This window comes from Artemia franciscana, chromosome 15 (genome assembly GCF_032884065.1).
Source record: "Artemia franciscana chromosome 15, ASM3288406v1, whole genome shotgun sequence".
NCBI lineage: Eukaryota > Metazoa > Arthropoda > Branchiopoda > Anostraca > Artemiidae > Artemia > Artemia franciscana.
The window spans coordinates 16,430,333-16,457,579 of NC_088877.1; the positions used below are offsets into that span (position 1 = coordinate 16,430,333).

Genomic DNA, 27,247 nt, shown 5'->3' on the forward strand with positions numbered 1-27,247 from the left:
AAATGAAAATAGAAGACAATAAGTAAAGAAAGAAAAAAGACAATGACAACAAAGGAAGCATTTTGAGTTTCTAGATTTTGTACTTACAACAGCTTTTCTTGATAGGGGAGTATTATTTATATCACTATATAATATTATTTTATCAAACCGACTGTTTGCAAAACATCAATCCTGAAAGCCTGACTTAATGCAAAGATGACGGTTAAAATATTAAAGATGGCAGTGTGGCAGCGTGGTCTTCGTCGCTAAAACTTTTTTTCATTTATTTTTTCATTGTTTTTTGAAATAATGCTAAAAAATCCTAGGGCCCCCTCATAGAAATTCTCTTCCATGAAAAATAGAAGAGCCCCCTCATGATGAAATCTTCCATGGAAAGATGCTCCCACGTAACCCCCTCCCCCGACCCCCTTTTGCAAAAGATGAAGGTTAGATAGCTGTTAAAAACTGCTATCACATCCCCAAAGATCTTCCTTTTTACTCCTTAAACGTAAGATGGAGATGTAAAGTTACACACTGAATCCTATTTCTTTATATCGTAATATATAATAAACACGTGCAGTGGCGTCGTTTGAGGAGGGGGCAGATGCCCCCAATAATTTGGAGAAAAGAATTATTTTATAGCCCATTCCACTTGACTCTCCGGATGTTGACCCCTCTTACTCTCCTCAATAAAAATGCTTGATCTACGCTCCTGTATGTGTCAGCCTGCTTCATCTAAATTGATAATTATCTAAATTATTAATTAAGTTGTCTAAATCAATAAAGCAGTGCTTTACTGTTATCAGAAAATTACGGCCTTCTTGAGAAAAGGTTAGAGACCTTTAGCTATTAAAAGGTTACTGCACTCGAGCACAATGTAAAATTTCACTGTCATTACTTTTGTTTTAGCAATATGCAAGTCACTAAAAGCATTTTCTTTTTACTAAGTAAATTTTTTGCGCAAGCATGCCCACCTACGAGCTCGTGTGAAATAGACGCAATCAGCGCTTGTCAGTTACATTTAAGTGACGACTTGAGAAATCTTACATAATTTGTCAGAGGCACTTTTTCATTTTTCACGGACGCACTTCAGTTTTCGCAAGGGGCTATGCAATAGCTTTTGTAAGTTCACACCAATCCAGTCTTGTGTTCTTTTGGCGTCGCCACCTGTAGCAGGAATGTGAACTGTTTTAGCACTATTTTATTTGTGTAGCACTTTAGCACGTGGTCAGGGTTGCTTACCACGAAACTGCGATTTTAGCACTATTACGGTCAATATTTTGACTATAGCTCCGGAAATCACTGTTTAGCACGCAAATTTAGGCAATTGTAGCACTTTAGGATCCGACTGTGGTGGCAATCCTAGTAATTATCTGTTTCATTACGTGACCTAATGCAGAGCAATTTAAATTTTTGGGGAAAGGATTAAGCGTCACACGATAGTCTGGAAGTTCTTTTAGGGGGAGGCGATTAAACAGATGATTTATTGGACAAATATAGGAAATTTAGGAAATTTATACAGTTCACAGGCAATACTTACATTTTTAAGACAAATTTTTGAAAGTATCAAGCTTAAAGGGAGCCACGGCACATGGAGACAGAACTGCACAAGAAAGGCTTTTTTATGCCCATAGGCATATTCTTATCTTATCTATTAATTTTGGGTTTCATGATTGTTGGCACTTTTGAAATCACAGCTGTGGTTTGTCTTCATAGTTGTGTTTTTCCACGTTTTCAACTTACAAGTTGAAGCTTTCACAGCACAATAAGTTGAAAGGACCAACTTCCAACGATGCAATATTTTTGTATATATTTAGTTTATAAGATGAAACAACAGCGAAGTTACAATTAAATCAAACAATTGTTATGATAATTCATCAAACAGAATTATTCACAATTTCAATACACAGATACAATGCATTGTTTCTAGAGCTTTACAGCTGAAGATCTTGCTCTCAACGAAGATTCTTGTTTTGACTATCGATGTAATAATCCTGGCCGTAAGATTGTCAAGGGAAACCACATAAGATAATCAATATTGTAACAGAAAATGCAATAATTACAATCTAGATTTTAAACTGAGGATCCAAATTATCTTGATAAAAAACCTTCAGGTAGATACAACGCCTCTAGATACATCCTCTCTGTCTAAAAAAAAAATCGTAAGTTATTTAAGTTATTTATTAAGTTATTTAAGTTGTATTATAATCTAGTAAAGGGATTTATTTCCTGTCATATGTGGAATACTCCTATATTGCCCAAATATACAGAAGAATTGATTTTGCTAATCTCATTCTGAAAGAAATACTCTCGTTCTAAAATATCTTATTGAGTAGATGAAAAAAAATACTTACATTTTTTCTTGTTTAGTTTTTGCTTGTTTATTGTCTGTTTAGTTTTTCTGATTGATGATATTAGAAAAAGGAAATAATAATAAAAAAAGATACCAAGATACAAGAAAGGGCAAAAACCCTTGTGAAAACAGTGTAAAATTATAGAGCTATATTCCGAACACTTCCATTAAAAACCTAGATGCTACTTTTCAAGGGAAAATAAAACATAATAACAAAATGAAAAGCAAAAGTTCCATTAGAAAAAACCACTAAATTTACGTAACTAGGTCGAAATGAAGTTTTGGAACAGCCGAAGTGAATAAAATCAATCGATACAAGCCTTACTTCAAACCTTGATCGAAGCTATATTCTTTTTGTGCATAGCAGAAATAAGTCTAAAGTGTTTTTAGTTGTACCGTACTAGCAGATAACTTTTCTACCTGCTGAATGAATTACCTTTTCATAATTTATAAAATTTACTAAAGCAACACTACTCTTCTCTTAAAAATTTTTCTACAGCCATCTCTGAATCTAGTAAGTATCAGCATGTTCAGTTTTTTTCTTCCAACAGAAGCTAGACTGATACCGCTTTAATAACTATACTCACTTATATCACCTTTGTTAAGAAGGGGTTTAACTATAGTTTTCTAAAGATCACTAGGCACTATTTCAATAATCAGATTCATAGTTTTAAGTATCTTATCTCTATTTATCCAGCCAGTTGCTGAAAGAATTAGCCGTTTAGAAATGTGTCATTTGTTTCATTTGTCAGGGATTTCCACTGCTCCTCCCCTTTCGAAATTTTTTTCTGAAATTGCAATGTTTTTTACAGCTTGTCGTAAGTTAAAATAAAAATATGTTATTTCAATGAATTAGAGTTACATTAAATCTTAAAACAAGCATATATTATCCGATGACGGGGAGGGGTGAAGGGGAGGGGGAGGGGGGGGGGGTTTGACACAATATAAAATAATTTTTTTCTTAATGCTGATTCTGACAAGGTACAAAACATATCAATTAACAGCTGTGGTAAAAACCAGACATCTTGTCTGAAATGCATATTTAGCGTGTTTCCATTTGGGACAGTAACTGGGTCATCTAAGATTGCTCCTAAATAATCCCTGAACGATCACGAGTCGAAATAGCTACAGCATGTCTAGATTATATCTAGGGAACTGAAAGGAGAGATGAGGGGACTAAGGCCCAAGGACCTGCTTTGAGCAGCTCGTTTTACTCACTTAATGATTCTTGAAACATCACAAGTAAAAATTAATGCAACACGTCTACGCTTAGGAAGCTGGGAAGAGCAGGCTCAGGTTAGTGACCCAAATTGTACGGACCGAAGTATCTTTCGATTTGGACACATCATCTTATCTAAGATCATATGTTATATATGTACCTGTCCATGTTATGTACCTGTCATATGTTAGATATGTACCTGTCTATTCTCTGTACTTATTATATGTTAGATATGTACCTGTCTTTGATATGTACCTTGTCATATGTTAGATATATCTTTCTATGCTATGTATCTGTCATATGTTAGATATGTACCTGTCTATGCTATGTACCTGTCATGTGTTAGATATGTACCTGTCTATATTATGTACCTGTCATATGTTAGATATGTACCTGTCTTTGTTATGTACATGTCATATGTTAAATATATATCTGTCTATGTTATGTACCTTTTCATATGTTAGATATGTACCTGTCTATGCTATATACCTGTCATCTGTTAGATTTGTATCTGTCTATGTTATTTGCCTGTCATATGTTAGATATGTACCTGTCTATGTTATGTACCTAAGTTATATGCCTGTCATATGTTAGATATGTACCTGTCATGTTGACATGTTGTGTACCTTTGATACATTAGATATGTACCTGTTTATGGTATGTACCTTCCGTATGCTATATATATACCAGTCGTATGTTAGATATGTACCTGTCTATGTTATGTATCTGTCATATGTTAGATAAGTATCTGTCTGTTGATATAGGACCTGAGTAATCACAAGTTGAAAAAAGTTCAACGTATCTCTGCCCATGAAGCTAGGAGAGCAGTTAAAGGGGCTTGCTCTCAGGTTCCTAAAACTATGCAGATACATGACTCCCAGCGTGGGGCATATACTTCACACTTATATTTATGATTATTTAATGTTTGTTTATTATTTATAATGTATTGCGTAATGTTTTTAAATTCACCAAGCAGTGTATTTGTTAAATAGTTACATTTCTTCACTACTACTTAAATAGCACCTACTTCAATAGCACCCTTTCTCCCCCTCCCAAATAAAATAGTGTAGATACGCCCCTGGCCACTCCTAAAGTGCAGGTACAGGCTTCCTAGATATTTTTTTCTGAAATTATCCAGTCGGTGAGAATGTTATACCTTGTGAAAATCAAGAGCTTGCACATATTTTAGGATATTTTATTTACAGAAACCTCAACTCCGAAACCACTTCACCTACTCTCCCGAACCAGTTTTGAAAATACCTTTCAAATTATATTTAGTAATCAAACTTAGGGCTAAATAACACTTTATGCTTCATTCTTGCCTACAGCTCCTTGAGAAAGAACCCGAAGTGCGAGTATAGCCCATTTCGAATAACATTTCTATAGCAAAAATTTGTAAAAATACGAGCAGTAAAATGCTATATTGAGACTAGGCTCAAAAGTATTTTTGGTCTATATCAGTGGTTCCCAACCGATTTTGGACCATGCCCTACCAAGACTTTTCAAAATCCTGATGCCCCCCTCGTATTACTTTGAATTTGTTATTCAAAATTTTACGTTTGTTCATCTAAAGGAAGCTTAAAAGGCCATTAATTTTGGTATATATTTTTGGTTCGTCCTCAAGGTTTTTTTTTATATTAATGAAACATATTGTCTGAACACAACACTTTTTACAGGCTTCACTGCAACTGAACCCTCATGTAACTGAACCCCTTGCTACTGAACCCTCGTGCATCTGACCCCAGGTGCCTGGGGTCAGATACACGATGGTTCAGTTGTTTTTTTTAGATTTAATGTTCTTCCGAACTTAAGTTTAATATGGCCTTTACTTTTCTTTGAAAAACTTCTTTTTCGGAAACTTTTTTTTTATTAATTTCTGTTCGTCTTTGATTGCCAAAGTTAACAGTTTTTCAAAATTCCCTACTTCAAAATAATTTTTTCACTCCAAAATAAATTCTAAAATAAAACTATGCGTATCTTGAAACAGTCTTGACAAGAACTAATAAAATTAAACTGATTATAAAATGATATTAATTGTTGAAAACTCAACAGCTCAAGATTTTATATAATTGCAATTTTTATTTTATTTTCAATGTTATAACTATTACAAGAAAAATATTTGTAATATTATTCGCTTTTTAGCTAAGTGCCAAATACCTAATCAGCACTAAATAGCTAAAAAATACATTTTCGAAATTTTTTTTTTATTAATTTTTAAACAAAGGTAACAGTACTGAACTCAATAAGTGTTGAATATACATTCCCAATGCAATATGATGGTTAACAGCAAGTTCTTATACCAGAGTTTGAACACATTCACCTTGCGCGGCGCAGTTCCACTCTTTCTGGCACATTTCTCACACGCTTTGCAAGCGCCACATGGTGCACATGAAATTTGAGTGAGCATCACCTCGGCATTGACCTAGATATTTTTCTGTTAAGCAACATCTCAGAGTCCACGCCCACGCCTTCTTGAAATATAGGGTAATTTATTCCAACATCATTCATCGATTTATAGTTGTCCATTTTCCATGTTAGAAATCCAGTATATAACACCCGATCCATAGCGGCTAATGATCAAGCTAATTTCCTTGTGTCAATTTGGGTGGAGTTTCCCGTACGCCAATTCAGCCTCCTGTCTGGTTTCCGAACCAGGGCCTTTCGACAGCTTATGAGATTATCGACTAAATGATAAAGCCTTGCTTGACAGCCTCAGGCATGGACACAACCGAGTTTTATGCACTGTACTTTTTCCCTCCCCTCCACTCAGAATTATGAAAATTCTCTGCTACTTTATGCAATGCCTTCCACCTTAAGTCCATTCATTCTTGAAAGCAGATCCCGAAAAAAAAAAAATCCCCACCTCATGGCCAGACACCGGGTAGAACAGCCAGTAGCTGGACGGTAACTGAAATTAGCAGTAGTGGCCCTCTATTTTAGGATAGGTAATAACACGGAAAATTACTTTTGGGGGCACCAGGCGAAGGTTGCAACCACTATCCCATGTCTTTTTAACTTAAAAAAACCTGAATCTTCCCCTTTCTTAATCAATCATTGAAATAGCCCTCGAAAGTTAAACATAGCCAAACTTACCAAACTATGCATGGGATACATTATTGACAGGGTTTTTAAGGGTAATTTTGTTTTATCGGCACGCATAACTAGTGCGAGTCGGACAACACAGCACATTCTATAAAAACAGACGTATCGTCTCACGGATCCCTTCTGAGTGACTAACGGCGCCCAGGGCAGTGCTGGGTACAATGTGGGAAGTTTTGTTGTTAAGACTGAGCCTCAAAATCTGTCGCTAAGCCTTTAAGAAATTTTTCGAGTATACTCTTAATTAAGATAATTTAGTGATAATCAAGCTCCATTTTTGCGCTCAACCTCGGCTGCTTTTCCAATGGGCGTTTCCGAAACTTAACACAACTATAAGTCATCCACCCTTGGAATATATAATCTACTTTATTGTTTCGTAGGAAGTGTGATGCAGTTACACAAGGAATCCTGTTGAAAAACTATAATAAATTCTAACAAGCGGACCCCGAAGGAAAGGTAAGGTTCCATTGGGAAGACTAAAAGTCATGGCAACTCAATGGAAATACCGTGGACTGTTTTTGTTTCGATTCGCGAATAGAAGTTAAAGGTGCTATTTTGAAGAATAACCACCGATTGGAGGGCAGCCATCCACTCTTCTCATGCATTTTATGTCACGTAAGACACCCAAAAGCTCCATATGTAACATCGAATAAAATTTTAAATACTTATTTTAGTAGAAAATGGTTAAAAAGGCGAAATTTTATGCCTCGAAAGCAATTTAACTCCTAAAATCCCAGGGTCAAGAGCCCAAAATTATAATAGCCATCTAGTTAAATCAGAGGCTTCATATACAAATTTGAGGATAAAAGTGGATATGCCGTACCTTGTTTTAAGCACAAAGATGCAGTAATTTTCATTTGTTATAAATAGAGAGATACACGCCTCTCCTTTTACTACTCCGCCCCACCTTCATAAAGTACATAAATTTTGTCCTTCTTTTGGTTTTAATTGCTCAAAGATCAATTTTGGTCACAAACAAAGAACAGTGAGTACATATTTCACAAATGGGGGTTAATTTTCATCAAAGTTAGGATTTCAGGACTTATTATAACTGATTGAGATCATGATCGGTCAAAATGAAATCAAACGGGAGGAATAATTCCTTCTATTCTCCCCTGCTCCATAAATAAAGAAATTATTACCCTTATTTCAACTCATGCATATTCAGGGCTCATTTAAGGAAGATTCTTAAATGAAGAGATGACTCTAGCACAAAAAAGTGCATACATGACGTTAAAACTAGATAAGTGAAATCCTGACAAGCACCCAAGGCATGATCCCTCCTTGACTAACGTGGCAACCAGATACATCACACAGATGGAATGTGCTCTAAGTAAAAAAAAATATTTTGAAAATTAATTAGATCTAGCTATACTACCTCAACCAACAACACTCTCGATGTTCCCCGCAGTCACTATAAACCCAAGCCCAATCTGTCTTCGCTTGAAAATAAGAACACCTAATAGATATCTGACAGTATGCGAAGAAACTGGCCCCGATGGAATACAGCCGAATCTCCCGAAAGTCAACTGTAAACCGAAGAAGGTTGCAAAAAAAAAAATTGTCATGGCGCCTTGGAAAATAAGTCATCTCTCCTTGGTGCAAAGTTAAGATGGTTTCGTTATATAAGAAAGCATCTACAGTAGTTTGCAGCACTTACCGATCAATATGTCTTATCAGGCATGCCACTAAAATACTGACAAGGGTCTTGCTTTGGCGCATCCAAGGCAACTTGCTCAGTAGTCATCCCAGAATACCAAACGGCTTACGATAAAATAAGCCGACGGTTGGTCAGATTTTGACAGTCAGACACATCATGGAAAAATATCTCAGACTCGACCGCAATATCTAGTCTCTGTTCATAGCCTTTAAACAGGCCTGTGGAGAAGGGCTATGGCTCATTCTTCCTCACTTTGGTATCCCAGCCAACTTGGTCTCCGTAATCAGTGACATATGTACAAAGTTCGGAAGTCTGGAGTATTATTGTCGTATTATGACTGGAGAAGGCCTTAATGAAAGCTTCAAAACATAGGCAGGTGTTTTTCAAAAATACTTGTTAAACTTGCTCAGATCTATCGAATCTCTTTTTAAATGCGGTCCTTTCACCGATGTGTAACCCGTTTGGTGCTTTCATAGGAGGAGTAGTGATAGACAAATTATCTTTAGTCAATAACACAGACCTGATAGTCGAGTCCATCCATGATCTCCAGTCTCAAGTGAACATCTTCCATTCGAGAACCAACAATTTGGGAATAACGATTTATTCTTTAGACAAATTAGCTTTTGCCGATGGCATAGACCTGATTGCTAGGTTAATACTTCGGAAACGAATTAAATGCACTGCTCATATTTTCCACGTGGGCATTTTCCACGGTGGGCATTTTACAGGGGCGTATTTTCCAGAGGATTATTTTCCGTGGGAGAGAAGGGGGGTATTTTGGGTGGGGTTTGTCTTCAGGGGTAAATTCCGGGGGGGGGGGTATTTTCCGCAGTTGTGTATTTTCCGCAGGGGTTTATTTCCTTGGCGGTATTTACCGGTGGGCTATTTTCCGTGGGAGGGGGTTATTTCCTAGGGGTATTTTCCAGGGGTTAAACGCTTGCCTTCATTATGAATGAACTGCACAATAAAAAATAATTTATAATATTTTTATCGTGCGTCGATTTCCTTGGCGTTCTAGGAGTAACCATTTTTCTAAAGAAGATTTTCAAGGTTTTCAGAACATAAGCAATATTTTCTTATGTCTAACTTATTTTACTAAACACCTCCCCTCCCCTCCGTTTTAAACACAAAAAACTTCAGACATACAGGTGTGGGATACTAATAAAAAAAATGGATTGTAACCTGACAACTACAAAAATATCACAGAAAAGAAAATGCAAATAGGTTTTTATTACTATGATTTCTCTATAGGCTATACAGCATAAATAGTTTTACCTTGTCTATTAAACATAAGAAAGTGGTTATTTGAATAAGTAAACATAGCAATAAGTAATTTTTCTTTTAATATACAACTTTGAGTGGTTCCAGAACCACATGTCTATTCTTCTCTAACCATCAAGTGGCAAGGTTGGGGTATCGATTTAGTGATCTACTAGAATGTAGTTGCAAACCATGAACCTGGAAGACTCCATTCCCTTTTGAATCAAAATGCTTGACAAGTTTGTAAGATAAGTTCATCACATTTACAAACATAGTGAATTATCAGAAAAATAACTATATAAAAGGGGCAAGACCATGATCGAAAAAATGCCCAAACAGGAATCGAACGCTTGACATTCTGACTTGAAGTCCTACACTCTACTGACTCAAATACGGCTCGGTTAATCCAATTTAAGCTATTGGTGGTTGAAGAACAATAATTGCGTAATTTACTAAGGGGACATGGAAGAGGGTATGCAGAAGGTATTACTGCAAACCTCCCGTAAAGGGTTTTGGACGCTTTCCCACTTGAGACATGGACCCAAAAGTACCATCTTTACTGCCATTTGGCACATCCATATGGTGAGATTTTTATGAAGAACCCCCATGGAAAATAATCCCCCGGAAAATACCCTCACCCCAAGGGAAATAGACCTCAGAAAATACCTCCCACGAAAATATCCCTCCGAGGCTGGTTGGTCTCAAGTCACTTTTGACTTATCAAAAAAAGGACTTGAACTTTCATTTTCTGATCCAATGAGCACCCTGAGATGTTTTTGCGACCATGTGGTAGAGGTGTGGATGAGGAAAGGAAAGTCCCCTCCTGTACAAAATAAATTTTGCTCATTTTGGGTTTAATGTTACTCTTTACTTTCATAATAACAGCGTAGACCACAAATATTTCCCGAAATCATAAAGAAGTTGATATCACATTTTTGTTGCGTTTTTTTTAAATGAGAGTTGGAATGTTTTGGCATTAAATGTAACCTTAGAGGCATCTCCCTCCCTCCCAAACTGCAAAAAAATTGAAGAACCCCATTGTAGAAATTTTAAGGCCTTTTTAAGTTTTGTAATTTGTCTATGCCTTACAGATAGTATTTGTTATTAGAAAACATACAGACTTTTTTTGCGGGGGAGTTTTCTGCAGGTTGGTGGGATTTTCTTTGGGAATTTTCAGTGGAAAGTAAATCTTTGCGAATAATTTTCTTTCAGTAAGGATGTATTACGGATTTTTCAACCTAACGCCCTTCAATGTCAAATCTCTTCTCCAGGTGATGCTTCCATCCTTTTAGACTGTTTTTGGGGAAATCTAGAAATCCCTTCAGCCTTCTAAATGTCCACAAGTACAACTTCTTCACAGTCTTAGAAAATGGTTGCCATTACCTTGTTGACAAAATTGGACGTATTTTCGGAATCCCCGTTGTATTATTTCATTTTGTCATACCGGGATGGTAAATTTGGACCCAGGAGTCAGAATTGAATGACAGAGACAATGAACGGGCAGAGCTATATTGGTAACCCATTAAAAATAAATAATCAAAACTTCTTTGTTTTGAAGTCAGGTTACACGGTATAATTTCACGGAACTTGATGATAGATACGGAAATTATGCTTAGGTTTTTAAAAACCTTGGGAATCTTCTTTAAATAAATAGCTACTTATATAATACCAAGGAAATCTATGCCCAATACAAATCTTAGCGCTTGATTCTAAGTGTACAGTTCATTTTTAATATAAAAGGGTGTAGCTCTTCTTGCTTGTTCGCGAAAAATTCGGAACTACACTGGATGAATCAGAAAGATTTAATCTAAAAATCTTTTGTAATTTTTTTGTGATGAAAGGCTTGAGAGCTAGATAGTCTCCGTGAGAGGGAAATATGGTATAACCTTTTCAGGGTTGTGTAAAAATGATTATTTCCACTTCTTGATGCTAAGGCAGATTGTCACACAATAAGGGTAATCTAGATAGTCTATCAGTTTTTGAGCCACATGAAGGCAATTGAAGACCAAAAATGATTCAAAGATTTATAACCAACCATGTCACAAGATTTGAAAGTGAGTGGGTGACTGATATTTCTAATTAACGACGTTTTTAATTGAAAACTGGCAAGAATCAATTAAAAAAATTTTCTGAGGGAAGTAAAGAGCAAAGTTGGAACTTAAAACTAACGAAAATTATTACTTCACGGTGTATGTACAAATAGACCATCTAATACAAATAAATCAAATGTACAAATAAATAAAAATAAAATAAAAACAAAATCAATAAAAATAAAGAATCAAATGTACAAATAAAATTTCTAGTACAAATAAACCAATTGATGATACTTCCCTATGTTTCTAGGATTATAGAAAACTAGCGCTTTACTGAAAAAACAAAAGCAAAGTAAAAGAAAAAGAATATTGATTTAGGAGTCAAAATGAGAAGGTAGCGTTATAACAAAAATCGAATCTACAACGCTTTTGACAATGTTACACCAGCTGTGATATCAGTAACTTTTTTCATAAGATTAAAATTATCTTAAAAACTTATTATAGCTGACCTCACCAGTTATAACACCAATAGTGAGTATTGACTTACTTACTTAACTTAAAGCTCCTGCTCGGTAGTGACGCCAGCGTAGAGGGAACCAGACGTCAACGCTGTTAGTCGTCTCCAGAGTGGCTGTTTGTGTGAGGGTAGAAGCTTCGCTAGGGTCAATGTCCCACGCTGTGAGTCGATCGCGGATGATATCAGCCCATCTCATACATGGTCTACCTCTGGGACGTTTCCAGCCATTTTCAGTTGGATCAAAGTCAAATATAAGTCGGGCAGGTGTTTCAGTGTTAAGCGAAGTAAATGACCGTACCAACGCAGCAAGAGGGGGTTAAGCTGTTCAAACAGTGGCAGAAATTTGAAAGATTGGAGTGTATCCAGGTTCCGTACCCTGTTGATCCACCTAACGTGTTCGGTTTTGCGGAGGTGTTTTGTCTGGACAGCATCTACCTTCATCACCTGCAACTGGGTCAAAGACCAAGTCTCTGAAAAGCACAACATAACACTTGCTACCGAGCCAAAGTAGATATGAGCTTTCTTGAGAAGGCTGATATGGGGCTTGTGGAATATTGTTCACAGCAGGCGGCCGAAAACGGCGTTCGCCTTTGCTGCACTTACTGATATCTCTGCATTTAGATTTCCGTTTGAACAGGTAATTGGATCAAGGTAGGTGAACTGCTAGACTATCTCAACATCTTGGCCACATACTTCTATAGTTGTCAGGGGGCTGCATTGTGTCTTGTCCACAGGCAATATTTTGGTCCTGATCCAGTTTACATTTAAACCAAGTTTTTCTGAAGCAGATGCTAGCGTCTCCAGAGCAGTTTTGATGTCAGTGAGATTTTTGCATGTCAATGCAACATTGTCAGCGAACTCAACATCTGACAGAACTCTTCCAGTAAAATCGATGCCAAACTAATGCGCCAGCATGAACATGGTCCTTGACACAGTTGAAGTGTTTGGGAGCAGCAGCGCAGCCTTGCCGAAAACCGTTTCTAACCTGAAAAGTTTAATGAGACCTGGCCATTTACAGAGATAGCACTTTCATTTTTATTGTATAGTTCTTTCGACAGATTAACAATTTTCTTAGGTACACCAGTAGACTGAAAGATCAGCCTGAGTGACTGTCTGTCGACAGTTTTGAAAGCAGATAAAAAACCGACGAAGGCAATATATTCCCTCCTTTTATATTCTAGAGTTTTTTTCTATCAGCAGTGTAATTGTATGGATTTGCTCAGTTGTTGACCTACCCGGCATGAACCCAGCTTGCTGGTCCTGATGAAAGGGATGGAGGCACCTTTGCTGCCCGCTTGAGGAGCAGCATGGCGAAAAGTTTTCCGGGTATCAAGAGCAGAGTTATTCCACGATAGTTAAAACATTCTGTCTTACTTCCTTTTCTCTTTCAGACTGGCACAAGTAAGCCTATCTTCCAGTCTGAGGATATCATTTCAGAGCACCACACAGTATTAAGCAGCACTTGTAGCCACAGGGTCATGGATTTATCGCCATTTCTAGGGAGTTCTGATGTCAGGCAACATATTCTCGAAGCTTTGTTGTTCTTCAGCTTTCGTACTGTAGCTTTAATTTCTCCTGCTGTAAATTCAGTACCACCAGGGGTAGGTGTAGCATTGTCAGCAGTATCAGTAATCTGGTCGTTAATTTGAACCGGTGGGTCAGAGTTTATTGGCTTCTCGAAATGGTGTTGCTCCCACGTGCAGTGAAACATTGATTGGTCGTGAATATTTTCACCACAGGCGTTATCGAAATACAATGTAGTTTGAGTATGTTGACCTGAGAGCTCACAGAGAATCTTGTATGTGGCTCCAATATCCTGTTTTTGGCGGCCTCTTGGAGTTAACGTGCTTTTTGTCAATAAAGGTCTTACGGTCTTTGTGCAGCATGATGTTTCGCTCTTTATTTAATTGCCTATACGCTGCCATATCCCTGTGAAGGTGGGCTTCCCTTCTACAATCAGTAATGGCGAGGGACTCGTTGCTGATCCAGTCTTTTTTCTTACGCTGCTTCATTCCAGCAATGTTAGTTGCTGCTGCAAGAGCATTCTCTTTGAAGACCTTCCATACACCTTCTATCATCGTACTACGTAAGGACCTCGAATCTGTTAAATATTTCGACCTGATACTACATAGCCAAAGCGGGGTCTTGCTGGATACGGTAAATATCAATTTTCTGAGGTCTGTGGCTGGTTTTGTAGCTTTTAGGCGAAGTCTAATTTTGGCTGCAATAAGACGATGGTCGGTTCCCAAGTTCGGCGCCTCGATAGGTGCGACAATTCTGTACAGATGACAGCCATCGTTGGCATATGATGATGTAGTGGAACATCTTCTTTGCTGATCCATCATTGCTATACCAGGTGTACTTGGCTATGTTGAGTCTGTGAAACCATGTGTTTGCAATGATAAGATTGTGGGTGACATGACAGCTCAGCATTCTCTCTCCCTTGTCGTTTAGACTATCCAGTGTTACCGGTTCAATAGTGAGCAATGTACAGTTTTAAATTGTAAAAAACCTGTTTTAGTATTACCCGAAATGAAGAACAAATAAACCATAATATGAACTATAGAAAATCCAGTTATTGTCTCTATACAACGGAGAATATCAGTTTTGATACAAACTCTAAAGCTAGATTATAGTCCTAAAGTATCAGGATAGCTTTACTTCAAACATTCCTAAAAAATAATCATGAAACGTCCCTAAATAGCGTTATTTTTGTACTGTATTGGGGTTGTAAGCCAACCAAGCTTTGCTTCGGGCCATTTACTTGTTTTGTTTTGTTTATTTATATTAATAAGCCCATCTTTCTCTCTCTCTGTAAATGTGTCCTTAAATGATTTATTTTTCTGTACCAAAAATCCTAAATCGTTTTGTGGTTTCAGTAATGTGCTAGTTTCCTATTTTCCTATAAACACGGGGAAGTATCAGCAGTTGGTTGTTATGGCACTTGTATTAACCAAGTGACATATAGCGATCGCAAATTCTGTCGATCTGTCTGTCTGTCCGGTTTTGCTACTTTAGGCACTTCCAGGTAAGCTAGGACGACGAAATTTGGCAGGCGTATCAGGGACCGGACCAGATTAAATTAGAAACAGTCGTTTTCACGATTTGATCATCTGGGAGGGGGGTGGGAGTGGGTTGTCGGTTAATTCGGAAAAATAGAAAAAATGACGTATTTTTAACTTACGAACGAGTGATGGGATCTTAATGAAATTTGATGTTTGGAGGAATGTCGTTTCTCAGAGCTCTTATTTTAAATCCCGACCAGATCCGGTGAAACTGGGGGAGCTGGGGGACCTAAAATCTTGGATAACGCTTAGAATGGAGGGATTGGGATGAAACTTAGTGGGAAAACAATCAGAAGTCCTAGATACGTGATTGACATAACCAGAACGGATATGTTTTGTTTGGGGGAGTTGGGGGGGGGGTTAATGATTGAAAATGAGAAAAAATGAAGTATTTTTAACCTACGAAGGAGTGATCGTATCTTAATTAAATTTTAACTTTGGAAGAATATCGTGTCTCAGAGCTCTTGTTTTAAATCCCGACTGGATCCGGTGACACTGGGGGGAATTGAGGGGGGAACCTAAAATCTCTGAAAACGCTTAGAGTTAAGGGATCGGGATGAAACTTGGTGGAAAAATAAGCACAAGTCCTAGATACGTGATTGACATAACCGGAACAGATCCTTTCTCTTTGGGGGAGTTGGGGGGGGGGGTTAATTCTAAAAAATTAGAAAAATGAGGTATTTTTAACTTACGATGGAGTGATCATATCTTAATGAAATTTGATTTTTGGAAGGATATCGTATCTCAGAGCTCTCATTTTGAATCCTGACTGGATCCGGTGACATTGGGGGGAGTTGGAGGGGGGACCTAAAATCTTGGAAAACGCTTAGAGTGGAATGATTGGGATGAAACTTGGTGGTAAAAATAATCATAAGTTTTAGATACGTGTTTGAAATGACCGGAACGGATCCGCCCTCTTTGGGGGAGTTAGGGGAGGAGGGTTAATTCCGAAAAATGAAAAAATGAGGTATTTTTATCTTACGAAGGAGTGATCGGATCTTAATGAAATTTGATGTTTAGAAGGATGTCGTGTCTCAGGCTCTTATTTTAAATCCCGACCGGATTTGGTGAATGAAAAGTTGGGGGCGCAACCTAAAATCTCGGAAAACGCTTAGAGTGGAGGGATGGGGATGAAACTTAGTGGAAAAAATAAAAACAAGTCCTAGATACAGGATTGACATAACCGGAACGGATCTGCTCTCTTTGGGGGAGTTGGGGGGAGGGTTAATTCTAAAAACTTGGAAAAAATTAGGTATTTTTAACTTACGAAAGAGTCATCGTATCTTAATGAAATTTCATAATTTGAAGGAACTCGAAACTGAGATCTCTTATTTTAAATTCCGACCGGATCCAGTGTCATTAGGGGCGGGGGGGGGGGAAATCTTGGAAAATACTTAAAGCGGAGAGATCAGGATGAAACTAGGTGGAAAGAATAAGCACAAGTCCACGATAGGTGACTGACATAACCGGAACGGATCCGCTCTCTTTGATAGAGTTGCGGGGGGGGGGGGGGAGTAATTTGGAAAAACTAGAAACAATGAGGTATTTGTAACTTACGGACGGGTAATCACATCTTGATAAAATTTGATATCTTGAAGGATTTTATGCTTTAGAACTCTCATTTTAAATCTTGATCAGATCCGGTGACATTGAAGGGAGTTTTAGGGGGAAACCAAAATTCTTGGAAAACGTGAAAATCGAGGTATCTAATGAATGGGAGATCGGTTCTCAATGAAACTTTATTTAAGAAGAAACTTATGTCTCAGATGCTCCATTTTCAATTCGAATCGGATCCGGGGACATAGAGGGTTGGAGGGGTGAAACAGAAATCTTGGAAATCCTAAATCTTGGAAAACCCTTAGAGTGGAGAGATCGGGATGAAACTTGATGGGAAGAATAAGCACCAGTTATAGATACGAGATTGACATAATTGGTACGGATCCGTTCTCTTTGAGGGAGCTGAGAGTTAATTTGGAAAAATCAGAAAAATTGAGGTATTTTTAACTTAAGAACGGGTGACGGGATATAAAAGAAATTTGATATTTAGAAGGAACTCAAGCCTCAGAGCTCTTATGTTAAATACCGACCAGATCTTTTGACATTGGGGGGAGCTGGAGAGGGAAACCGGAAATCTTGGAAAACGCTCATAAATTTCGTAGATACGTGATTGGCGTAGCCGGACTGGATCTGCTCTCTTTGGTGGAGTTAGGTGGTGGGGTTCAGTGCTTTGGCGAGTTTGGTGCTTTTGGACGTGTTAGGACGATAAAAATTGGAAGGCGTGTCAGGGAGCTGCACAAATTAACTTGATAAAGTCGTTTTCCTCGACTCGACCATCTGGGGTCTGAAAGGAGAGGAAAAATTAGAAAAATTAAGGTATTTTCAACTTACGAGTGGGTGATCGGATCTTAATAAATTTTGATATTTAGAAGGACCTTGTGACTCAGAGCTCTTATTTTAAATCCCGACCGGCATTAAGCCTCTGATTTTCCTTTTAAAGCAATCTATTGATTCTTAGAATTTTGTTAGAGCTCATAACATATGAGCTCTTGGCTCTTCCGACCTCGCCACAAGTGCCATATGAGCTGTTAGCTCTCGTTTTATAATAGCTTTATTGATAAAGGTTAGATAGACCGTGAAATTGTAACTTTTGTTAGCTTTAAGCTAAAACTTTGCTCTTTACTTCTCTCAGAAAAACTTTTTTTAAAATTAATACTTCATCTACAGTGCCGTTTGCTGAATATTCGATTTGTCGTGTTTGTATATATGTTATATGAAGCTTTTTTGTTAGTTTATTTATTTCTTTCTTTTTTATTTTCGTTTGTTCTTCTTTTGTTGTATGACGTGTTATAAATGAAATTCTTTCATTCATTCATATATTCTTGCATCTACCTATGATAATTCCTGTTTGAGGAGCAAAAAAAAAAAAAAACACTTTTAAGATAAATAAACCAACAAATAAAGATAATAATAAGTTAGCGTGGAAATATGTTGCAGTTCTATAGTTGTTTATTGATGCTGAAACTTCTATTCTATATATCGTACTACACTTTTGGTCAATTGCCTACGGAGGGGTGGAGAGGGGAGCCTGGGTCCACCTCTCCTATGAAAAACTGACAATTACTTTATTTCCTTCATAGTTTCATTTATTTTCATATTATGTTTTTTATTTGTTTTTTTTAATGGCTCCCTAAATAAATTCTGGGGAGTGTGGATCAGTCCCACCTGTAAAATCCTTTTTCTATCTAGAAATGTTTACCCTTTAGGTAAATAAAGCCAATTTACTAACCATGCTTTTCAGTGCTCTATTGGCATAAGGTGACCTTTGATACGATGAATTATCACTAGCAGTAGCTGCTTATGTGTCTCTTGTGACTTTTGTGTGTTTTCTGGTCACATTATGTTTGTGATTAATGAATTGCCGGCTTTAACTGGAAGTTCAGCTTCTTTTTTGGCCAAATTTGTGTTCTGCTCTTATAGCTTGTTGATCAAAATGAACAAAAAACTGTATGAACTTAAATTAGGTCTAAAATAGAACAAGTCTACTAAAAATATGAAACCTAGAGGTCAACTTGTGATTATTAATTCGACTGACCCGTTCGGAAGCTGTCTATTTCCGAGTTCCACCAAAAATGACCGCGCCCAAATATTTATCGTAGGAACAGTCTAACTACTCAGTCTAACTATCCAGTCTAGTAATCACACGAAAACTATGTAATAAGTGGATTAGTTTGTGCAGAATATCAAGAAATATGGCATTATCGAATATTGGTCCAACAATTTTAAGTGCTTCAAATGATTTGCAAGGTATATTAAACCAGAATGTAGACTTCGGAGATTTAAGAACATTTACAAACCCAGAAGGGATTCCACCCCCACCTGTGCAAATCCTGGGACAGCAGCGAAATGCTTCCTCATTCCCGATAAACAGTCTTCGGTCAAATTTGACTGCTGGTCAGCAGCTTGAAGCTATCAAGCGTCAACAAAAGGTCCTGAAACAGTCGAACAGAAATTCTAAAAAGAGAATAAAAGGAAAGGCAAAAGAAAATTCTGAAATAGATTCTTTATTTCGAAAGACTAATGTAACAGAACTAGATGTGGCAGGTTTTACTGTGAATCCTTTGAAAACTAATCAAGAGAGTTTTGGAAGCAAGTTACCATTTTCACACAGTACCGATAAGCAAAGGCTAAGCAATGGATCCTTCGTGCAAATACCGGTATTACTATTTTTTTTCTTTTGGGCTTTTCATAATTGCTTGAAATTATTAGGCATTTGAAGGGATTTTAGGGATTTGAAATTATTGGGGATTTGGTCTCAAGCAAAAATTAACGAGTCAGTTTGGACTAAATATGTTTGCTTAAATACCAAAAATCAAATAGTCCGTCAATTGTCATCATTGGGATGTTTACATCAAATTCAGCCTGCAAATTGTAAAGGATCTTACAGTGAGCAGCAGCGAATGACAAAAACAAAAATAAAAGAAAATATATTAAAAGAATAAACAAGAAAACAAAGGCAATTAAGGAACGAAAATGTAGGAATTGTATTTTCTTATATGTTTTCATATAAAATATATAAGTCAGTGTGGTCCTAGAACGTATTCCCGTGTACAGCAGCAACAGAATTTTATGGGAAAAATTAACATGAACATGCAAGCATTCACAATTAAAAAAGCAAAAAAACAACTAAATCAATGAGAAGGTGCAGTGCGTTTCATTGATTCGACTAGGTGAGACGAAATTTATGACTGGGACCAAAAAATGTATGTTTTTAGATAATTTCTGAATTTATAAAGATTTTTAAATCGTTTGTTTTAAATATACTACTGCTGCTTTGACTGACAGCTCATCGCAGTACACGCCGGTCTGAGGCTAAAAGAGTAGCTCGTGCTCTTCCTCTGCCTCACCGTGTTCAGATATTCACTCTGTACTCTCTCCCGAGAAGTTCCTACTTACTTTAAATTTTCTTCTGTAAGCCTTTCCTATTACATTCAAGGGTACTGCTTTTTATTAGATCCAGCTGGACGGGCAAAAAACACGATTTTGGGCGATCTATGATCCTTCACCCTTTGAGCAAAATCGAAACATTTTAGCCTTTCTTTCATTATAGCGCTAGAAAGTGGGATAAAACATGGAAATAGCCCAAAAAATTGAGAATTCTTCTGAAAAACTTCTATCACATCTTCGTCAAGTTTTGACGTATCCACTTCTCAGAGTCATACTTGGAAAAAAATGAATTCAATCTTCTAAACCTTCTAAAGGCCAGAGCGTTATTAGCATTTCGCTGAGAATAACATGTTCGAGCAGTATGATTTTTATTTGCCATAAAATCATCAACACACAACAGCAACAATAAGGAAAACAGCAACAATATAGCATAATAAAGCTAATCAAAGCTTACAAATGAGTGCGGTACAATCCCCCTCCTTCTTAAACTCACTCGACTGTAATATGTCGACTCACTCGATCTGTAACAGATCGTGGTAACGAACTGTAAGTAAGGAGTGGACCCGGTCAACAGTAACCGAAACTAAAAAAACCGAGTTTTGATACCAACAGGTATATAAAAAGAATTAACTTATTATGATGATTTTCAATGCATAAGCTTCATTAAGTTTAGTCTTACCAATTAAAGGCTAAGAGCCTGAGAAAGTTTGCCTGATTTTCAAAAAAGTCGGAACATCCCCGAAAAGTATTGAAATCTTAATGAAAATCACACTGTCAGATTTAGCGTATTAAAATACCCTACGGTAGCGGTTTCAAGCTCCTATTTGTAAAAATGTGGAATTTTGCATTTTTTTTTCCAGAAGAAAGATCACGGATGCGTGTTCATTTGTTTTTTTTTCCCAGGGGTGATTGCATCGACCCATTGATCCTAAAATATTGTGAGAGGGCATATTCGAATGTAAATCAAAAGTTCTAGTGCCCTTTTTAAGTGACCAAAAAGATTGGAGGGCAGCCTGGCCCCTCCCCTACCCTGAAAGTAGTCAGACCAAAATTTGAGACAGCCATTTTGCTCATTATAATTGAAAGGTACAATAACTATGCCTTTAGATATAACTAGACCCCCCCCCACAGCCCCAAGGGAAAAATCTTTAAGTTATTAAATTTGCCCTTTTTTCACACATAGTATTTATTATTGTGAAGTATGTATACATTTTCGGATGGAGGTTTTTATTTGCTGGGATTTTTCCACGGGGAATTTTCCATGGGGAGGGAAGTTTCTGAGGGGTGAACTTGTCAGGGGAAACTATACACTGGGGGAATTTGCCAGAATTCCTATACAAAATTAATTTTAAACCTCTTGCTTTCTCTTTTTTGTTTTAATTTTACGCGTGGAGCTGTTAAGTTTTTCGGAGTAAATTTTCACTGGGATTAAATTTTCTAGAAAATATTTCCATGGGGAGGGGCATCTTCTTGGAATTGGGGCCAGGTTTCCTGGCATTACTTAAAAACGATCAGAAATTAAGTAAAAAACTAGTTTTTTTTCAATTGAAAGTAGAGAGCAGCATTAAAAGTTAAAACAAAAAGATATTTTACCTGAATGAAGGGGATTTCCCCTTCCTCAACACCTCGCTCTTTACTCTAAAATTTAATTTTGTCCCAATTCTTTAAGAACGATTCCTGAAACCCAAGGGTCGTTTAATCAGAACAACAGGAAAGCTTTTTTTAAAGTACTACAAACTTTAGCATAAAGAGCGAGGTGTTGAGGAGTAAGCAATCCCCTTCGTAGACATAATTTTAATTGGTTTTAAGTTTTAATATTGCTCTTTGTTTTCAGTCGAAAAAACTTTTTTTTAAAGAATTTGATATGTATTTTGAACATATATATATACATATAGAAATATATATATATATATATATATATATATATATATATATATATATATATATATATATATATATATATATATGTATATATATATATATATATATATATATATATATATATCCATTCCAGAGAGAGAGGTTGATAGGCCTATAAGAGCCAAACTCATTGTATCACCTTCTTGTTTAGGTATAGGAATGAGAGCAGGGGAGTAGAGGCATTTTAGAGCTTTAAAGCGAATATCTCTTTGTACTGAGCCCGTGATTGCCGATTCTTGATAACTGTTTCTCTACAGGATTTTATAAAAATAAGTCTGTCGTTTTCGCTCTTTGAGATTAGTAATTGCTTGTGTGCCTTTTGTTTTGCTTGGGTATTTTTTTGCAGTGGGCGTTGAACAGGAGTTTTTCCTTGCTGGGTACCTGAATCTGCTCAAAGGGATGTAACTTGGGATACAGCCGACTATGGTCTGCTGGCACCTTTCTGCAGCTTTCTTCGGCCATTCTAGGAAGAAAGCTCTCCATTGCTGAGAAGCAAGTGTGGTTTCCATGTGCAATGATAGCAATGTGGTCATTTATAAAGGCATGCGCATAAATCTTAAAGGAAACTGGATGATCCCTAAAAAATAGATCAACAGATGATGATCCGTTTGGGCCATGGTAGATATCGAATTCAACCACTTGTTTAAGCCATAAAAAAGAGAAATATTAGCCAAGTCTGGCCTCTCCTTATCAGTGTTTCTGCGATAGAGCCGTATGCTATTATGGGCGTTAACATTTCTTCGGAGGAGGATAGCTGACTCGGTGGTGTATTTATTTTGAATGTAATCAATGGAAGTTTCAAGGTAGCTACTAGTTTCAAGGTAGCTTCAAGGTAGCAGGTTAGGAGATTATACTAAATTTGGAAGGGTTATCCTAACTCCCATCGCTTCTTTGTCTTTCTAGTTTAGGAGATCCAGACATGCGTATGATATATGATTCTGTATATAAACAGAAACACCTTGTCCTCTAAATTTTGTAATGTCAGTGGGTACTGGGTCTTGCGTGAGGAGCGTGTACCCCTGTATGACAAACTCATTACTCAGCATCTCATGGTTGAGATTGGTCACACTGATGTATATAGTAGGTGGTTTAATAGAGTTCACCAAATGTACTGATCAAATTTACTTCTTTCACCTCATACACTGCAATAGGCTACCGTAAATAAGTCCAACTAGATTGTCCATGGGCCTGGGAAAGGTCGTCGACGAGATACCAATTTGATCCGAGACTCATTTTGATGAATTATAACCACGTAAAAGACATCTTGATGGGTGGTTAGACCAACAAAGGCCGAGAGATCCAAAGGGCCAGTGCACTCCTTAGATAGAGAATGAAGCTGTTTATCCATCCTCAGCATTGGAAGTGGTGCCCCGGCATCAAGCCTTGGTTATCATAAATAACTCGACTGGTATTTGGAAACTCGTTAAACATGCCCTAAAAAATGATGATCTCACTTTGATAGAGACTAAGGCCAAAACATCTTTTACCCATCCTCAGCATTGGAGGTGATGCCCGGTTATCAAGCCTTCGGTTATCATAAATAACCTGACTGAGATTTTGATTCTCGTTGAGCATGCCCTCAAAAATGATGATCTCACTTTTATAGAGAATGAAGCCAAAACATCTTTTGCCCACCCTCAGCATTGGAGGTGGTGTCCCAGCATCAAGCCTTCGGTTATCATAAATCGAATTGGATTTTGAATCTCATTGAACATGCCCTCAAAATTGATGATCTCACTAAGATAGGGCGGCTCTTGAGCTTGGAGTCTCTCCACTTCTTGTGGCTTCCTAAAGTCATGTATGTGTTGGTGTTTGTATGCCAAAACCTGTGTGTTTGTATGCTGAAAACATCAGTAAACTATTCAAGCCAAAAAAAATTTTGTTGAATAATCTTGGAGTTAATAGATTGATTGTCGCACAGGAGGAGCTGCATTGGTTATCTGCAAAGAGATCCCTGGAAAACTCACTGTCAAGAGCCAAGAAAACTAAACTTTAAATGACATCAGGCGAGGTTCAAAGGCCCAAAAGTAGCCCAATCGCAGTAAGAACCAAATGACGCTACCAATGATAGCGAGCAAGTGGGGGAAAAGAGATGAAAAAAGGGCCAATGAAGTAGTCTATTCACCAGAATCCTTCTATTTTAGTGTATGCTATAAAACAGAGAAAAGGATGAATGCGTAGCTGTGCCTCTTCCGCTTTGACACTGGGATTTTCAAGTTCAGGGAAAGTCTCAAGCAGAATCATGCGCTTCAGGTTTTTTACAATATTTTAAAGTGGTGGAAACTCAAACTCAAATCTAAGCGCATCAGATTTGGAAAATTTACATAATTTTCAAAAAGGCTGAAAAAGTCCCCAAAAGGATGGAAGTGTGTATAAAAATTGAGCCATCAAATTCAACATACCTCCTTGTATTTTCAAGCCCCATTTAAAAGTTTCAATCACTATATCTAAAAATAGGAAGTTTTCCGAAGAAGGGTGGCCACAGATACGTGTTTTTAAGCTTTTTATTCGAAGGAATCATATACTAAGGAAATGTAGTGGAGGAGTCATTTCAACACTATTTTGAAGTTCTAGCGCCCTATTTAAGCATTACAAAAAATCGCGCCATGGCAGCGTACCAATTTTTGGCATAAAACCGTAAAACATTTCTTGCAGCCCGACTGTTTCTGAAATCCTATCTAGCGCAAACTCTTTGCAGGACGCCCATGGCGTTGATAAAGTTAATAAAGCTCTCCACAAAGTTAATAAATCGTTTTCTTTGCATAAATTTGTTGACTTTATTGCTATCGGAAAAAAGTTGAACTTTATTTAACTTTTTGAAGAAAGTCCACAAAGTTCAAGCAATAGCAGAAGACTTTTGGATAATTTCAAACAAACCATACGCAAATTAGTGCTTACTTATATAATAGTGGATACTTGTTTAAATGTTTTGCTTGGTAAAAGAAAAAGGGTTGGACAAAGATATATTTTCATTTAAAAATTATTCATTAAAAGGAAAACATGCTTAAAATGATAGTTTTCTCAGCTCCACGTCTGATTATTTCAGTAATTTTCTAAGAAAAATTGCTGTTGAGACAAAAAGGTGAAATTCTTGTGTGAGTGGGACAAACTTTATGGTTTGCAGTTTCACGAAAAAAATTATTAACTTTATTGACGCCATGGGAGCCCTGCATTAGGCTGTCAATTTGCTTAAAACTGTTTAAAAGCCATTTCGTAAGTCTCCCAGTTTCAGAAGCTACAGTCCCACGTGGTAGCACATTCGTCACTAAACAGCTGATGCAAAATAAATAGCTAGTAAAAACCTTTAGAATAATAATCGTAATAGTTGTAGGGCAAAGCTTATTTGCACACAAGTTGTTGGGGAGAAGATAGGTGGATCCTTTTGTTGGGATAGAGGATGTTGCAGACTCAAAAGTGCTTTTTTTCTATTCTTTCTCTCTCATCTTTTCCCTTTAGATCATTGTGGAGGAGATTTATTCCCTATTGTCCCTCTATATGAGAAATGAATTTGACCTCACTTACAATATGACTGCTGAGGGGGGTGACCACTCCCTTCTTATTGCAGGAGTCTTTGGAATGGAATGTAGAGGATAAAATTCACATGCTTACTTGCACAGATATGGGAAGGGTGGGATCATTCTCCAAAATATAATGTTTCTACAATAAGCCCTCCCTCTTGAATAATTTATAACTACAGCCAGGAAAATTATTTCGCACTTTGAGGGGTGGCAGCATCGGTAAGCTGCTTTTTAAAGCGTCTACGTTTATACATCTACCGAAGCAGGGAATATTACTTAGGATTTAAAACAAAGACAAAAAACAGAAAAATTGCAAGAAAGGTGTAGGAGGTCATTGAGACACCTTCAAAAATTCAGATGTAGCGAATGAGAGTGAACAAGGCTAGGCAAGAAAACGTTTCTCTTGCGCGCTTGGCTGATATTATGTAGCTTTACTACTAAAGAATTAAAAGTGGTGTAGATGTTTATGCTTCTTTAAGTACAAGAATATATTTAGAATTTTGTTTAACCAGGCTATTCTAAGTCAAATCAATATTAGACACCTTTGCAACTAACATATGAAAAGAGTGCAGTGGAACATACTTGAAAGTTTTACACCATTCTTTTATACATCATTCTATAGTTTTCATATCTTGTACAATTTCCAGTTTTTTGTCTTTTTGAATTCCACCAGCAGCAAATTGACGATACCAGTGTTATATGGTACAGCTAACTAAATATTAATATTCGTCTTTTGCCACATTTTGACCTGCTTAATTCTGGCTACAAGTTCAGAAATTTCCTAAATCATGTGATAATGTGGTGAGACCAGCCATATAGTTAAGCATTGTTCTAACTTTGGATCCAGTCTTGGACTGACTTTGAAAGTTCAGTAAAGTTTATTTTTGACCAATTAATTTCAAGTTTTTGACCAATAAAACTCAAGAGTCATAGAGCTGTCATAGATCTATAGATAGAGTCATAGTCATAGAGTCATAGAGTCATATGTCATAGATAGAGTCATAGATCTGTTCAAAGATTGAGTCCAGTGGCTGAACACCAGCTTAATCTTAACTAGTGGTTTTAACAAAATATATTAGTACAAATATATTAGTACAATAAGGTTCAAAAAGGAAAATTTTAACCTAAAGCAGGAAATTCTTGACAATCGAAATGTCAGTATCAAATCAGGTCTTGCCAATTTAATCTGGAAAATGACTGTTTCAAATTTAAATTTACATATTAAGTTACAGTTCGTGCAAATTTTTGCTTTAATATAAGTTTTGTTAATTCGTTCACGTATTCAAACGTGTGATTTTTTCCCCTTGACATTGTTGTTGATTTCAATCTTTCGGCCGTTGAATAAGCTGATTGCTACTTATAATAAAAGGCTACACCCTTCAACGCACATATAGTGAATTTTATGCAATGTAATTGCATCTAGCCTGTCAGAATTTTCTATTTTGGATTTATTATTCCTTGGATCGCCTTACTTGTCTTCTTAGTCCGTTCTTTTGTTTGAAGTCTAATCTACATCGTTGGATTCTATTCAAGGCTAACGGTCAGTCTATCAGAGACGTTTTTAAAACGCTTAAAAATTAAAAATATGTGGTAAATTGGTTTTTGAAATAGGGCGGTTACGAAGTTAGGTGTGAGAAGATATAAATTGTGAATATGATTTTTTATAAGGGGAAATTACCT

The 27,247-nt window shown here is 36.9% G+C and overlaps 1 protein-coding gene and 1 long non-coding RNA gene across 2 annotated transcripts in view; one reads left to right on the forward strand and one right to left on the reverse strand.

Moving 5' to 3' along the window:
* Positions 1–430: 430 nt before the first annotated feature.
* Positions 431–27,247, reverse strand: part of LOC136036105 (uncharacterized) — a 164,093-nt gene continuing 137,276 nt past the window's right edge. Inside the window, exon 3 of the long non-coding RNA XR_010619636.1 lies at positions 431–2,127. This is a non-coding gene — a long non-coding RNA (uncharacterized LOC136036105). The remainder of the gene's footprint in view (positions 2,128–27,247) is intronic.
* Positions 18,837–27,247, forward strand: part of LOC136036104 (protein spaetzle 3-like) — a 60,739-nt gene continuing 52,328 nt past the window's right edge. Inside the window, exon 1 of the mRNA XM_065718106.1 lies at positions 18,837–19,399. Within this exon, the coding sequence (XP_065574178.1) occupies positions 18,935–19,399 (465 nt within the window). The 5' untranslated portion in view covers positions 18,837–18,934. The remainder of the gene's footprint in view (positions 19,400–27,247) is intronic.